General features: G+C 38.8%; 4 gene segments (V, D, J or C); 2 read left to right on the top strand and 2 right to left on the bottom strand.

The window, feature by feature from the left end:
• The first annotated feature begins 5,386 nt into the window (after nt 1-5,386).
• LOC115439471 (Ig kappa-b4 chain C region-like) lies at nt 5,387-8,039 on the top strand. The segment is given in 4 exon segments: nt 5,387-5,423; nt 5,765-5,820; nt 6,118-6,223; nt 7,539-8,039. Coding segments are annotated over 4 exon segments (525 nt in total).
• A 1,240-nt stretch (nt 8,040-9,279) lies between these two features.
• LOC115410754 (Ig kappa chain V region 3381-like) lies at nt 9,280-9,675 on the bottom strand. The segment is given in 1 exon segment: nt 9,280-9,675. A coding segment is annotated over 1 exon segment (360 nt).
• Nucleotides 9,676-11,995: 2,320 nt separating this feature from the next.
• On the top strand, nt 11,996-14,875 carry LOC115439470 (Ig lambda-2 chain C region-like; the record flags this gene model as incomplete). The annotated part of the segment is given in 4 exon segments: nt 11,996-12,008; nt 12,806-12,861; nt 13,159-13,264; nt 14,562-14,875. Coding segments are annotated over 4 exon segments (489 nt in total), but the record flags the coding sequence as incomplete, so codon positions are not given.
• Nucleotides 14,876-16,616: 1,741 nt separating this feature from the next.
• On the bottom strand, nt 16,617-17,209 carry LOC115439260 (Ig kappa chain V region 3381-like). The segment is given in 2 exon segments: nt 16,617-17,050; nt 17,158-17,209. Coding segments are annotated over 2 exon segments (375 nt in total).

The raw sequence follows: 17,209 nt of genomic DNA, 5'->3' as shown, positions 1-17,209 counted from the left end.
ATGTTTTGTCAGTCCTAAAATATCGATGTTCAAGTTTATTAATAAATGTTCCAGTTGTTCACGTTTAGGGGCCATGCTCTGGATGTTTAAGTGGCCTTCGAATAATCCACTGGGTTTACACTTTGGACCCCAGACTATTTTAGCCTGGTTTAGTGTAGGAAATAGTTTGGTAGTACGATACTTTTTAAACACTGGATTCCTTAGACTGACATCCTTGCACCCAAAGCACTGTTTGTGGCATGTATCTTCAGGAGCGACAAACGATGCCAGCGTGTTAGCGCACTCACCGGAGTAAAGTCTCTTCAGCCCCGTCTGGGCCTCGGTAACGCAGCCAGTCACCGTCGGTCTGGGCCGTGTAGGGCCCACCTTGCCAGCAACCGAGCCAGGCGTAGATGTCAGATCCAAAGGTGCAGGCACAGGCCCCAAGTTGTCACTGTTAGCGTTGGTAACACCAACCAAACCGTGAGCTCATGCAGGCATCATCCGAAGCAGGCACACTGGGGAGCACACTTGCCACTGCCAGTCCACTCCACTGGTGTCCCGGGCTGAAACAAGTGCACATGGGACTACCAACAGGCAACAAGCCAGGAAATACCACGTTGCCGGGCACACCAAGGCCACTGCAAAGACACGCCGGTACAGCAGGAGCAAACGGGAGGCGTAGAGGTGAGTATGTTTGGCTGATGGGGTTGCTACCAGAGCCACCAGGACGCTGCTGGGGGCTATTAACAGGAGACATCGATGCTGAAGTGCGTGGATCTGGTGGTACTGGACCAGGACTCATTTCTATGTCTCCAGCAATTAACAGCATTATGATCAGTTCCATTTGTCCCAATTGCATCCGAGTCAGTTTGTGTGTCTTTGTAGCGACTCTTGCGTTCCCATTGTTGAGCAGTTTTGAGTTGATGGTGTATTGATTTTGTAAGTTGCAATCGTTCTCTTTTGAAAATATTGGTATCTACACAATATTAGTACTGTTGATACATAAAATACTGAAAACCAGCCTGGTGGAGATGGCTTTTGAGGAGGGAACACAGCACCTGCCAACCTGTGCGCAGACACAGCAGCCATCTTCCATGGACATGAAATAAAAGTCTTGAATCTTTTCCATTTAGTTGAGAGGTTGAGTCATGGTGGAACGGTTAAAAAGTCTTTGGTCATGAATTTGATCCTTTTATTCAAAGGTCCATTTAATAAATATCCCTCTTGAATATTTTTGACTTTTTTCAATTAACTATTGAAGTTTTTACTGTAATTTTAAAGCAGTCACATTAGTTAATAACAATATTAATAGAATTTTGTACCAACAATTGGACCTGATATTTAAGAAAAAACATGAAGTGTCATCAGCATAAAAAGAAATACAACAAAAGGTTGGTCAATTATATGCACATGCTTATTTCATCTCATACTTTTAAAGAACACATAGATATCTGTGTAATGATGTAGTGTATGATAAAAAGCTTCTTTCTATTGTGTTCTGTTCTAAATAAATTTTAAAAAAAAACTTGTCTGTGTTCATTGAACTGTGTGAGTCTGTGCAGTATCTTCCAGCTGCAGCTGTCAGTTCAGTTTGTGTTCAGTCTGAAGGAGGTTTTGTACGACGCTTTTTCACTGTGTGAACACCCAGAGGCTGTTGATATTGTGTTCACTCTGACAATAATAAACTGCTGCATCTTCAGCCTGAACATCACTGATGCTCAGAGTGAAATGAGAGTTTGATCCACTGCCTGAAAAACGACTGGAAATCCCTGATGCTCGACTGGTGGCGTCATAAATGAGAAGTTGAGGAGTTTCTCCATCTCTCTGTTGGTACCAGTGTAACTCATTAGAGCCATGTACATCCTGACTGGTGGTACATGTGATGGTGGTGGAGGCTCCCAGATCAGAGCTCACTGCTCCAGGCTGAGTCACTGTGACCTGGCCTCTGGACTCTGAGGATACAGAGACACAAACATAAAGCAGCGTCATGGTTTTGAAAGAATACCCATTTAAGTAACAGAAAAAGACCTGCATAGCTGTTTAGATTAGAAATTAGTATAATTTAAATTAGAGCTCCCTCTAAAGGCTGTAGAGGGTATGAAAGAGGAAGCGGAACTAACCAGAAATTCATCAGTAGAAGAAGAACGAGACAGCGGGAAAGGAAACATGCATTCAGCCGTGAAAAAAGATAAAAATGTCGTTTAAGACGGAGATTCTTGAGTTACTTGATATAACTCGACAGATTGTAAGTGTTACATTTACAGTGAAATTGTATTTGAGTGAGTAGATCAGTTTGTTTCAACTACGGACACTTTATGTGTTTCTTAAAAGAGTGCTAGCCGGAACAAGTGGATAGAGACAGAAGGTCAGCCGCACGCTGACTGGCTGACCAATCCATGTGACTGTACGCTTCAAGATAGATTTCCTCTGAATAAGAAGTTTGACCGACAAAATCGGAGATTATTTAAAACCACAAGAAAAGTTTTAAAGAAAAATCTGAGGGTGTTTCCACAACTGGATCGACTGGAGCCGTTGTTCCAGAACAGGTCTTTGGCTCGGTTCCACTGTTCATATGTGAAAGCAGTAATCGCACTCCGTTCTGGTACTAAACAACCGAGCTGAGACCGCTTTGAAGGGGTGGTCTGAGCTGAGACCACTTTGCAGAGGTGGTGTGAGCATGGCTGCAGTTGCTCCACACAGTAGTTTGTTTCCAGTGTGAACATGAGCCCAGTGATAGAAACAGACAACTGCCGTTTTCTTCCACTCTGTGTCACCTGTATGTTCGCTGTGTGATCGGGGGTGCATGCAGGTCCAATAGATGAGTTTCAATGTTTTCTAACAACAGTGACGTCATTAAGACGTGCGCACAACTCGGAGGTAAAAACAAGAGTACCAGCTCCAGCTGTTCACATCAGCCGTGTACACCTCCAGGCTCTGCCCCGGAACTGGTGAACGAGCCGATATGTTAGCTCTAAAACGGTCCATTAACTGTCTGTGTCCAAAAGCCCCTCCCATCTTCTCTTTCACGGCCGCATAATTTGACTTGACCACATCGGGAAGGCTGTCCCATAGTTAAAGCAGACTGTCACAGACAGGTGGGCAGTATTCTCACCAGCTCCAGCTGAACTCAGTGGTGTTGCCCGCCGTAGCTCCGCCCACTTCCATCTGCCTCACCCAGCTGAGGAAACTCAAAGGGAGCAGGTAGATCCACAGTCACTCTGTCTCTGTAGGTGATAGTCCAGGGGAAGTCCTCCTGTAGGTTTAAAGGGGTCTGCATCACCGTACCACATGATGACAATTCTGTTTTTTCCACGCCGCTAAGCGCAACAGGCACGCAGGCTAACTATACTGAGAAGCTACACCAACCGTGGTAATAACTATAAACAGTGATCGGCAGAACAGAACCACCGCTGACACCAATGGAACCCAGCGGTCTGTGTGCAGAACTTATAACTGGTGAAAGCTGAGGAACAAACAGCACACAGGAGTTTAGCAGGTCCATCCACAGGTACAGGTTTTATTCCACCACGTTTTCTTTTTTTTCCACATTTTCCTTTAACACGCTGCGAACTCAGCGTGACTTCTGCCTCCAAGATGCGCACGCAGCAAGACTTAATGTATGCATACGTCACATGAAACTTCTCTACAGTAGATGTCTAATAATACCACGGAGCATGGATGTTAGACCATGGATGTCCATTTGAATATTCATGTCCATGTGGACTACCATGGACCACATCAGGTCACCACCACAACTTCTACATGAAAAACCGACTGGGGAAAAAAAACCTGTTTATCCCGGTTGAGTTGAGAAAATTAAGAAACCACGCAAATAAACTAGCTAAATGTAGTCGGAGCTTTAGTTTCAATCCAAAGAGTCCGTGGGGACAGTTTTCTTTCGTTTCACTGTCTGACTCAACTGGACCACCTACACATATAAACAGTATGGAAGCATTTAGTCATGTGGATCAGTCAACTAATCAGCATGCGGCTGACCTTCTGTCTCTATCCGCTTGTCTAGCTGGAGAGATCTAGCCTGATTAAAAGACTGATTTATATTCAAGTTGTTTCAGTTTTCGTTGAGTTTTACCAGAAGGTTTTTGTTGAAGACTACTCTTTCCCAGTTCAGTACCTGCTACACGAACTTATTTCATCAAACTCAGTGTTTTGTTGGATGCCTCCAACACATGCTACGAAGAAGACAAAATGGCGCCACCTGAAGAGTGATGAGATCTACACAGAGGATCAGCTGACTGGATGAGGAAGGGACACTTTTCTCTGTTCTACTCTTTAGGGATAAGTACATATCTTTTTTCAGTTTCTTGGATAAGGAACAGAACTGTTTTGAAAGACGGTGATCAAAACTGTGACCTAACAAACTGAATATTTGAGTTTTGTTTGAAAAGCATATATATAAAGTGTGTGAACTGTTTGCATTTCATGTTTAAATTAGAAATATTGTTTCATACTCATGGTGATGTGGAGTGTATGTGAATTTTGAGTTGTTTCTTAACTGAGTTTTATCAGAAAACTTAGATTTAACTAAAATTATATATTCTATTAGCTGCTCAGAATAGGACATTAAAAGTAGTTATTTTATTTTCTTTAAATGAACACCAAAGTAGAGGAAAATAAGATTTAATATGAGACCTAAACTAGAAATAAATAGGAAACAAATAGGACTAAAAGAGTGTGTTTAAAGAAACATAAGTATTGAAGGGAATGTTTTGATTTGTACTTTATTTCTTTGGTATTTATTTTATTTCTTTGTTTCTTCAATGAACTCATCTGAGCTGTGTACCTGTATACAACTTTTTTTTTTTTTTTTTTTTTACTACATCTTTCAAATCACCAAAACCAACTACTTGTGTGATTAGTGCCTCCTGAATAGCCCTAGATCTTCTGATGGCCTAGATCCTGTCTAGTTTTATGACATCCAGTTACACATATTCTGTATAGACAGACGTTTTATAAGTGTCCAACTGGACTCATTTATGAACACATTCGTCTAATTCTGTGTTAGGGGACAGAAAATGTCAAAGTGTCAAAACTGTGCAGATGTTTCAACAGTATTTATCATGTGAACTATTGTGTGTATTAGTGCTTGTTCATACCCTGTGTTCATTGAACTGAATCAGATCAGTTCAGTTTCTGTTCAGTCTGAAGGAGGTTTTTGTACGACGGTTTTTCACTGTGTGAACAAATATTGACTGTTTATATAGTGACGACTCTGACAGTAATAAACTGCTGCATCTTCAGCCTGAACATCACTGATGGTCAGAGTGAAATGAGAGTTTGATCCACTGCCTGAAAAACGACTGGAAATCCCTGATGCTCGACTGGTGGCATAGTAAATGAGAAGTTTAGGAGTTTCTCCATCTCTCTGTCGGTACCAGGCTAGAAGATGGTAGTTGCTCCAAACATCAACATCCTGACTGGTGGTACATGTGATGGTGGCGGAGGCTCCCAGATCAGAGCTCACTGCTCCAGGCTGAGTCACTGTGACCTGGCCTCTGGACTCTGAGGATACAGAGACACAAACATAAAGCAGCGTCATGGTTTTGTCTTCTTCATCTCAGAGGGACGGATGTTCATAGAGGAGAGGAGTTGGATTGTCTGGACTTTACCTGTGAAGCAGCAGCAGAGGAGAGTCCAGATGAGGACGGAGACCAAAGTCATGCTTTTGATGAGGAGGATTTGTGTGTGTTGTGTTGTGATGAAGGACAGCTGTCAGTCATCCACAGTTCCAGTGTCAGGACTATAAACTCTCCCAGAGCACTGGAGCATGGTGCTGCTGATGCAAAGTCACTGTATGGAAATCAGGACTCACTCCAACAGGTATTCTGATTACTCCACATGGATCAATACATTTACACTGGATTGATTAGGAATGTGTCAGGGATAAGAATAGTGTTTTTTGTCTCTGGATGTTTCTTGTGTAAATGTCTGTTTTAGTTCTTTTTTCATCTGCACAGTTCAATTCACACTTAATTTCACATACTTTTACAAATAGAATAAATGTGGAACTAAATCTATATTTGTATTGATTGTTGTGTTTGTGTTGTGATTCATTTTGTCCTGATGCTGCTGTGTTTTACAGATTCACACTGACTTTGTTGAGTTTGTTGTTTTCAGAGTCACAGAGCCGTGTCTTTACACTCAGAGGTTTTTGTACGACGACTCAACCACTTTGTATCACTGTGGTGGACGTTCGGTGGAGGAACCAGACTGGAGGTTGGAAGTAAGTGCAAAATTCAACAAATTTCAATCATTTATCAGCAATATTTATTGTCTTAGATTGAATATTTTAGATGGAATATTTTCCTTTTTTTATAATGACTGTAGATCAACTTTAAATGTGATTGAACAGTAGGTGTTTGGTAACAGTTAGAAATATGCGAAATGACTCATTACTGTAGTTGTTGGTGTAAAGACAGGAACATAACTGAAATTTTAGATTAAAGGATAAATGGATAAAAGGTGTTTTTTTAAATGTGTAAAACTTTTCAGGTTGTATTTCATTCCGTGTCGTCGTCCTCAGTGCAGCTTTCCTAAACATTTCTTTCCATATCTATGTCTCACTGATGTTTAAACTGATGTAAATGAGAAGAGTTCAGACTTTAGTCCAAGTTTTACATCAGTTCATTGTCATGTTCCACCATAAACATATTAGTTTATCATATCAGTGACATTAAAAAAACTCAACTAAATCTACAAACAGATGCACAATTGAAAATTGTCTCAATATCTTCTCATTGTGTCAGTTACAGTTTGTAGTTTATGTTAGAATCATTTATAGTGATTTACACAGTGATAATTGAAATCGACATGAAGGTGTGATTGTCGTCAGTTATTTATGTCGCTGTTTGTTCTTAACTCTGTCATGTGTCTGTTTGTGTTTGACAGTAAATATGTTCACAGCATTGAACAGAACCATGAATATTAGACATTTTCCATCATATACAGTCTGTCTTTGTTTCTAATACAGACGTTACCTATCGCCTTGAGTTTGATCTGTTTTTAACGTCATGTTTCTCGTGAACAAATTCCACAAATATGTGATTTTTACAACTCAGCTCAGATTTTGTCCAAGACTAAACTTGTATTAATTTTCAGAGGTTATTTGGTTTTATATTTAACAGTTTATCATCAGGTTGTGTCAGTGATAAAAGAACTGAATCACTGTTGTCTTTATGTTGGTTTCAATATAAATAGGTTTGAATGAATGTTAATGACAACACAGATTATTCTGATTTCATTGGTGACTTTCTCAAACAGTTGAAAGAACACAGCACAGACTTGGTTGAACATGTTCTTTCAGTGCACTTTGCTGTATTTCAGCTCATATGAGGACTGTTTGTGCTGATTTCCAAGTTGAGTTTGTTTCCAGGAAGTGAAACCATGTGTGAGTGAGTGACTGGTGGAGCAGAAAAACCATCTGACACCAAGTCCTTCAAGGAGAAAATCCCCTCTCACATAGTCACTGTGTCCAAGTATGGGATGTGTGATTGACAGCTGTGTGGTCCCTGTCCTCTAAGCTGATTGGTGTCTCCTAGGTGATGTCCGTCCCACCCTGACGGTGCTGCCCCCCTCCACAGAGGAGCTGCAGCAGGGGAAGGCCACGCTCATGTGCCTGGCCAACAAGGGCTTCCCCTCAGACTGGAGTCTGTCCTGGAAGGTGAACGGCGGCAGCAGCATCAGCTGGGAGGAGAGCAGGAGCCCCGCGGTGCTGCAGAAGGACGGCCACTACAGCTGGAGCAGCACCCTGAGGCTCCCTGCAGACCAGTGGAGGAAGGTGAACTCTGTGACCTGTGAGGCCACCCAGGGCTCCCAGTCTGCACTCTCACACACACTGAGGACACACCAGTGTTCCCAGTACTGAGCCCACTCACTGGGGATCACCTACTGCTCTGACTCTGCTCATCAGCTCACTCTGTCTCTCCAACTCTCTGGCTTTGTGTCATTTCAACACTTTGAACAGCAAACATTTTCAGGCTTCTCTCACTGCTGCAATATTGGTTCAGTGTTTGACCACAAATAAACGTCTGGACATCAAACCTGGGGTTTTCATGTTTCTCGTTATGACGTGTTTTATTCCCTTTTTTGCTGATTTTGTCCAAAAAAGGGTCAAAAAATCAATCAGAATACTGGATTGGTCTTATTTTGTTAATGCTGGATGAAGTAATATGATTTTTTTCCAATTACATAATGACTCTTTGTGAAATGTTGTATTTTTATTTTTTCAGATTAATTAAAAACTAAATCATTATGTTCATCAATAAATTAAATATTTCAATAGACACCATTGATATTTTTTTCTAAGTCATATTTCAGTATTTTTTCAGAATGTACTGTACCTAGTTCAAAAAAAGCTCAAGTCTTTTAAGCATATTTTACAAATCTGGAATAAGAGTAGAATATCATCAGCATAAAGTGATTGAACAATTTCCACTTGTAATAAAACTGGAAATATTTACATGTCGTGCTGAAAAGCTCAATCAGAAAGACAAGTAAAAATAAAGGAAAACAATCAAAGAAATCATGTTCAAATGTCCTGCAAAGTCTGCTGGAAAAGTAGGAAACTGTCTTGTTCTCTACGTTTTCAAATTCAGGCTTTTGTAAAGTCTCATTGTTTCATCAGCAGTAATGCTGTCATAATGCATTAACACCTATATTTGAAATCAAACACTGGTTCTGATTCTGGAGGTGTTAGGATCCAGTTATCCAGTCTGTAAATACTGGACAAATGAATAGGATTTGTTCCAATTACATAATGAATACTTGTAAAGTTGTCTACTGTGGCCACTGAAGACTGACAAATAAATATTTTTATTCTATTCATCAGTATTTTAAGCGTTTTAATAGAAAACATAAAGTCTATAATTATAACTTATTCTTAAACAATCATGGTTCAATAGTTTTTGTCAAAATTTATATAAAATACATTACAAATGCCTTAAACATATATTTAGAAATCTGGAATGAAGGGTAGAATATCATCAAAATAAAGTGATAGAATACAATTTTCATCTTAATAAGGCTGAAATTATTTACTTTATGTATTGAAGAACGTGACCATAAAGACAAATGAAAAGAAGTGAAAACAGCTGAAGAGATAAAGTTCAATAATCATGTAAGAATTGATTCATTAATGTAGGATTTTTGATGGAGAGCTCAAACTCTGTCCAAACTATGATATTAAAGTGTTAAATAGTGTGATTTATCCCAGTTATGGATTGGATAGTGTTGTTACATCTAGTGTTTTAGTTTCAGTGCAGCTGTGGATCAGATCAGTTCCTCTGCAGCTGAAGGAGGTTTTTGTACGACGGTTTTTCACTGTGTGAACACATACTGACTGTTGATATAGTGTTCACTCTGACAGTAATAAACTGCTGCATCTTCAGCCTGAACATCACTGATGGTCAGAGTGAAATGAGAGTTTGATCCACTGCCTGAAAAACGACTGGAAATCCCTGATTGTCGAGTGGTGGCATAGTAAATGAGAAGTTTAGGAGTTTCTCCAGCTCTCTGTTGGTACCAGGCTAAATAGTTAGAGCCATAAACATTCCTACTGGTGGTACATGTGATGGTGGTGGAGGCTCCCAGATCAGAGCTCACTGCTCCAGGCTGAGTCACTGTGACCTGGCCTCTGGACTCTGAGGATACAGAGACACAAACATAAAGCAGCGTCATGGTTTTGTCTTCTTCATCTCAGAGGGACGGATGTTCATAGAGGAGAGGAGTTGGATTGTCTGGACTTTACCTGTGAAGCAGCAGCAGAGGAGAGTCCAGATGAGGACGGAGACCAAAGTCATGCTTTTGATGAGGAGGATTTGTGTGTGTTGTGTTGTGATGAAGGACAGCTGTCAGTCATCCACAGTTCCAGTGTCAGGACTATAAACTCTCCCAGAGCACTGGAGCATGGTGCTGCTGATGCAAAGTCACTGTATGGAAATCAGGACTCACTCCAACAGGGACCTGGATTAACTCTAATCAACAATCACCTAAATGGATCAATCACTTTATTTGAGTATTGATTGGGAATATGTGGGAGTTGATTTTACATCATAATCAGTTCAACACTGTACAGGTTCAGAAAGATTCATTTGACTATTTATGTTTAAAAAACAAAATATTCTATTGAGGAATTTTTTATATTGTAATTCCACATGGTGGGTAAATATGTTTCAGATGTTTGTAGTTTGTTAATATTTCAGGTATTTGAAGGTTCAGTGTCTGCTCACAGACTGATGTTCATTCTTTATCAGATACAATCAACATTTAACCTCAACATTTAGTCTGTACATGTTACTTATTGTAATGACTGAAGATGTGAAATTTAATATTTCTCAGAGTATTTTTATTCAGTGAACAAATGTTCTCTATCAGTAACACAACCTGTTCCACAAACTGAGTATGAGGAGTGAAAATCCTCTGATGTTAATACTGATTTCATCTACATGTTGGGTCTGATTTACAAACTTCTACAACTGTTTGATTATTAAACTGTTTTGCAGCGATTCATATTTATATTCATCAAACATCAGAGTTTTATATTAATGATGTAAAGTTGAGTTTGAGTGACTATTTTCATCTTTGTATCTTTGGTCCTGAAACCTGTCTGTTGTCACAGTTCAGCAGTGATGCTTGACCGTTGCCATGGTTACTGAGCTCCAAGGGGAAAACGACACACTGAGTAGTACATAGTAATTTAAGGTCTTTAATATTATTAGTAAATAGACATATGTGAATTCTGCTTCATGAACCTCAAAACTTGTTAAACTTTGGTGTTTTAAGATGCAAAAGTATAATTATAGTGGCAGTGTGATTTGATAATCCTGCTGTAACACTAAAATCCAATCAATCTGGTACAAACTGCTTTGAAAATTATCACCATGAAGACAGAAAACCTTCAGGCTGAACAATGAACATGTATGTAGAAAAGAAGAATTCTATTTGATCCAACCCACAGTCTGTATTTACAGTATAAATGATATAATAATAATATCTACATCCATTAGAAGAAGAAAGAAATTAACTGTTCAATGTGATGCAGTTTTATAACTTTTTTGAAGAGTTTCTGTATCTTCAGTTAAGATGCATTAATTATCATGATAGAGTTGCAGTGTTAGAGGCACCAAATTCAGTCAGTAAATGATAAACTCCATCTAATGTCTTTAACCTATGAGTTGTATTACAGATTAATTGGAAGTATATTGTTTTTGTGTAAGAAATAATTAAACATCATCAGCATAAAGCTAATTATTTTGGTCCAAAAACTAAGTCGACACCTGTCAGTAATAATGAAAACATTTAGTTTAGTGTTAGGAAATCTTTATTACTAAAAAGAAGCAGCATTTTAGAAGATTTTTTAGGATCAAATTTACATGTAGTTTTTCATAGTGAGATTGAAGGATGGGATTGTATAAATATATTTCTCCTTGCTGAGAGTCTGAGTTCTTTTAAGTCCAGGTTAAAGACTCACCTGTTCACTGCTGCCTTTGACTAAAAGGCTTTTGACTTTTTAAATTTTATATTCTCTTTGAAACTCTGCACTGCAACTTTTACTTTAACGTGTGTGTTTTTATTTTTATTTTATTTTATTTTATTTTATTTTGATTTTATGTGTTGTTTTCTTACTCGCTGTTTTTAATCACCTTTTATATGTTTCTTTTATAATGTTTTAAATGTGTTTCTTTTTGTTTCTTTTATTTCAATGTCCTGTGTGAAGCACCTTGAATTGCCTTGTTGCTGAAATGTGCTATACAAATAAACTTGCCTTGCCTTGCCTTGCCTTGCCTTGCCTTGCCTTGCCTTGCCTTGCCTTGCCTTGCCTTGCCTTGCCTTGAATTTCTGAAGTGAACGTTTTAATTTTCTTGCCATTAATGGAGTTAAAATGTAAATAAGAATTTGGTGAAAGACCTACTGGTTTATAAAAGAATCCTAAAACTGTTCTATTTCTGGTAACTTTATTCAAACCAGAGGAGAATATGGAATAATAATGTATAACAGGATGTCGTCGGCAAGCAAACTGATTTCATGACAATATGAAGAAAAATGTGTTTGAAATCTTGGTGTTAGTGTGAGTTGAATGTGAGCCTAAAACCATATAAATAGTCTGATCTATCGTTGTACAGACTGTGTTCATTGAACTGTGTGAGTCTGTGCAGTGTCTTCCAGCTGCAGCCGTCAGTTCAGTTTGTGTTCAGTCTGAAGGAGGTTTTTGTACGACGGTTTTTCACTGTGCAAACACCCACAGGCTGTTGATGTAATGTGCACTCTGACAGTAATAAACTGCTGCATCTTCAGCCTGAACATCACTGATGCTCAGAGTGAAATGAGAGTTTGATCCACTGCCTGAAAAACGACTGGAAATCCCTGATGCTCGACTGGTGGCGTCATAAATGAGAAGTTTAGGAGTTTCTCCATCTCTCTGTTGGTACCAGGCTAAATAGTTAGAGTTACGAACATTCTGACTGGTGGTACATGTGATGGTGGTGGAGGCTCCCAGATCAGAGCTCACTGCTCCAGGCTGAGTCACTGTGACCTGGCCTCTGGACTCTGAGGATACAGAGACACAAACATAAAGCAGCGTCATGGTTTTGTCTTCTTCATCTCAGAGGGACGGCTGTTCATAGAGGAGAGGAGTTGGATTGTCTGGACTTTACCTGTGAAGCAGCAGCAGAGGAGAGTCCAGATGAGGACGGAGACCAAAGTCATGCTTTTGATGAGGAGGATTTGTGTGTGTTGTGTTGTGATGAAGGACAGCTGTCAGTCATCCACAGTTCCAGTGTCAGGACTATAAACTCTCCCAGAGCACTGGAGCATGGTGCTGCTGATGCAAAGTCACTGTATGGAAATCAGGACTCACTCCAACAGGTATTCTGATTACTCTACATGGATCAATACATTTACACTGGATTGATTAGGAATGTGTCAGGGATAAGATTAGTGTTTTTTGTCTCTGAATGTTTCTTGTGTAAATGTCTGTTTTAGTTCTTTTTTCATCTGCACAGTTCAATTCACACTTAATTTCACATACATTTATAAATGGAATAAATGTGGAACTAAATCTATATTTGTACTGATTGTTGTGTTTGTGTTGTGATTCATTTTGTCCTGATGCTGCTGTGTTTTACAGATTCACACTGACTTTGTTGAGTTTGTTGTTTTCAGAGTCACAGAGCCGTGTCTTTACACTCAGAGGTTTTTGTACGACGACTCAACCACTTTGTATCACTGTGGTGGACGTTCGGTGGAGGAACCAGACTGGAGGTTGGAAGTAAGTCCAAAATTCAACAAATTTCAATCATTTATGTGCAATATTTATTCTGTTAGATTGAATATTTACCTTTTTTTATAATCACTGTAGATCAGCTTTAAATGTTATTAAACAGTAGGTGTTTGGTAACAGAAATATGTGAAATGACTCATTACTGTAGTTGTTGGTGTAAAGACAGTAACATAATTGATAGTTTGGATTAAAGGATAAATGGATAAAAGGTGTTTTTTTCATATGTAAAACTTTGTAGGTTGTATTTTATTCCTGGTCGTCGTCCTCAGTGCAGCTTTCCTAAACATTTCTTTCCATATCTATGTCTCACTGATGTTTAAACTGATGTAAATGAGAAGAGTTCAGACTTTAGTCCAAGTTTTACATCAGTTCATTGTCATGTTCCACCATAAACATATTAGTTTATCATATCAGTGACATTAAAAAAAACTCAACTAAATCTACAAACAGATGCACAATTGAAAAATGTCTCAATATCTTCTCATTGTGTCAGTTACAGTTTGTAGTTTATGTTGGAATCATTTATAGTGATTTGCACAGTGATAATTGAAATCGACATGAAGGTGTGATTGTCGTCAGTTATTTATGTCACTGTTTGTTCTTAACTCTGTCATGTGTCTGTTTGTGTTTGACAGTAATTATGTTCACAACGTTGAACAGAACCATGAATATTAGACATTTTCCATCATATACAGTCTGTCTTTGTTTCTAATACAGATGTTTCCTATCGCCTTGAGTTTGATCTGTTTTTATCGTCATATTTCTTGTGAACAAATGAGACAAATATGTGATTTTTACAACTCAGCTCAGATTTTGTCCAAGACTAAACTTGTACTAATTTTCAGAGGTTATTTGGTTTTATATTTAACAGTTTATCATCAGGTTGTGTCAGTGATAAAAGAACTGAATCACTGTTGTCTTTATGTTGGTTTCAATATAAATAGGTTTGAATGAATGTTAATGACAACACAGATTATTCTGATTTCATTGGTGACTTTGTCAAACAGTTGAAAGAACACAGCACAGACTTGGTTGAACATGTTCTTTCAGTGCACTTTGCTGTATTTCAGCTCATATGAGGACTGTTTGTGCTGATTTCCAAGTTGAGTTTGTTTCCAGGAAGTGAAACCATGTGTGAGTGAGTGACTGGTGGAGCAGAAAAACCATCTGACACCAAGTCCTTCAAGGAGAAAATCCCCTCTCACATAGTCACTGTGTCCAAGTATGGGATGTGTGATTGACAGCTGTGTGGTCCCTGTCCTCTAAGCTGATTGGTGTCTCCTAGGTGATGTCATTCCCACCCTGACGGTGCTGCCCCCCTCCACAGAGGAGCTGCAGCAGGGGAAGGCCACGTTCATGTGCCTGGCCAACAAGGGCTTCCCCTCAGACTGGAGTCTGTCCTGGAAGGTGAACGGCGGCAGCAGCAGCAGCTGGGAGGAGAGCAGGAGCCCCGCGGTGCTGCAGAAGGACGGCCACTACAGCTGGAGCAGCACCCTGAGGCTCCCTGCAGACCAGTGGAGGAAGGTGAACTCTGTGACCTGTGAGGCCACCCAGGGCTCCCAGTCTGCACTCTCACACACACTGAGGACACACCAGTGTTCCCAGTACTGAGCCCACTCACTGGGGATCATCTACTGCTCTGACTCTGCTCATCAGCTCACTCTGTCTCTCCAACTCTCTGGCTTTGTGTCATTTCAACACTTTGAACAGCAAACATTTTCAGGCTTCTCTCACTGCTGCAATATTGGTTCAGTGTTTGACCACAAATAAACGTCTGGACATCAAACCTGGGGTTTTTGTGTTCATTGTTATGTCGTGTTTTATTCACTTTGTGGTGATTTTGTCCAATAAAGAGTCAAATTAAATAAAGTATTTTTCTCCTCCTGTTAGTGCTGGATAATCTAATACACAGGTGTCAAACATGCGGCCCGGGGGCCAACACCAGCCCAACAAAGTTTCCAATCCGGCCTGCAGGATGAATTTGCAAAGTACAAGTTACAGCATCAAACTCAAAAATAATATTACAATAACCTATAAATAATGAGAACACCATTTTTTTCCTCTGTGATTTAGTCCAAAAACTTTAAATTATGAAAATATTTCCATTAAGAAAATATCCTTTAACAAAAAAATGTGAATAACCTGAACAAATATGAACTACCTGAAATGTCGATAGAAAATTCAGAGCAATTTTAACAATATTTTGCCTGTTACTAAATGTTTTGTACCTTCGTTGGTCTGATCTGTAATGCACATGTAGCCTATAAATGATAAGTCAAGGCATAATATTGATAAAATTGTATTTACATTTCTTAACGAATTTCATTTTTCAGGTTATTCACATACATTTTGTTTGGATAGTCTGTAAATGTAAATATTGGCATAACTGAATGTTGTCATTATTTTATTGGCTATCATGCTATTATTTTACTGGTCCAGCCCACTTCAGATTAGATTGGGCTGAATGTGGCCTTCGGAAGAAAATGAGTTTGACACCCCGATCTAAAAAGATTCTTCCAATTACATAATGATACTTTGTCATTAAGTATTCCATCGTGGTCACTGAAAAATCATTGAAAAAAAAATTCTAATCCAATCCAACTTTATTTGTGAAGCACTTTAAAACAACCGCAGTAAATACAGAAGAATAAATAATCATCAAAACATTTAATCTTTAAACAGACAACATTGAGTAGATCATTAATAATAATTCTTTCACAATCATGTTTCAGTATTTTTTCCACTGAATTTAGAGAAGATTTTTAAAAATAAAGTATAAATCCCTTAAACACATTTTAGGATTCTGGAATAAGAGTAGAATATGATCAGCATTAAGTGATGTCACATAATTTTCATCTTTAATACCACTAGAAATATTTAATGTTTATGTTGAAGAACTCAATCATAAAGACAAGTAAAAAAAAAAAATGAAAATAATCAAAGAAATCACATTCAAATGTCAGGCGAAGACTGCTGGAAAAAGAGAAAACTTTCATTTTCCTTAAATAGCTGGAGTTTAATATTTTTGTCAGAATAAAGATAACATTTACCAAAAATAAATTACAAATACTTCAATCATTTCATAAATCTGGAATAAAGAGTAGACTGTCATCAGTATAAAGTAATGTAATATAATTTTCATCTTTAATAAATCTGGAAATATTTACTTTTTGTGTTGAAAAACCTGGACATAAAAACTAATAGAAGTAAAAACAGTGAAAGAAATCAAGTTTAATAATTATGAAAGGATTGAATGAGTAAAGTGGCATTTTTGATGCTCAGCTCATGATTTAAAACTGTGTAAAAACAATAATAATAAAGTGTTGAATAGTGTGATTTATCTCAGTTATGGATTGGATAGTGTTGTTACCATCTAGTGTTTTAGTTTCAGTGCAGCTGTGGATCAGATCAGTTCCTCTGCAGCTGAAGGAGGTTTTTGTACGACGGTTTTTCACTGTGTGAACACATACTGACTGTTGATGTAATGTGCACTCTGACAGTAATAAACTGCTGCGTCTTCAGCCTGAACATCACTGATGGTCAGAGTGAAATGAGAGTTTGATCCACTGCCTGAAAAACGACTGGAAATCCCTGATGCTCGAGTGGTGGCATAGTAAATGAGAAGTTTAGGAGTTTCTCCATCTCTCTGTTGGTACCAGGCTAAATAGTTAGAGTTACGAACATTCTGACTGGTGGTACATGTGATGGTGGTGGAGGCTCCCAGATCAGAGCTCACTGCTCCAGGCTGAGTCACTGTGACCTGGCCTCTGGACTCTGAGGATACAGAGACACAAACATAAAGCAGCGTCATGGTTTTGTCTTCTTCATCTCAGAGGGACGGATGTTCATAGAGGAGAGGAGTTGGATTGTCTGGACTTTACCTGTGAAGCAGCAGCAGAGGAGAGTCCAGATGAGGACGGAGACCAAAGTCAT

The sequence above is a fragment of the Sphaeramia orbicularis genome, chromosome 19 (genome assembly GCF_902148855.1).
Source record: "Sphaeramia orbicularis chromosome 19, fSphaOr1.1, whole genome shotgun sequence".
NCBI lineage: Eukaryota > Metazoa > Chordata > Actinopteri > Kurtiformes > Apogonidae > Sphaeramia > Sphaeramia orbicularis.
This window is presented reverse-complemented; position numbering and strand designations above follow the sequence as displayed.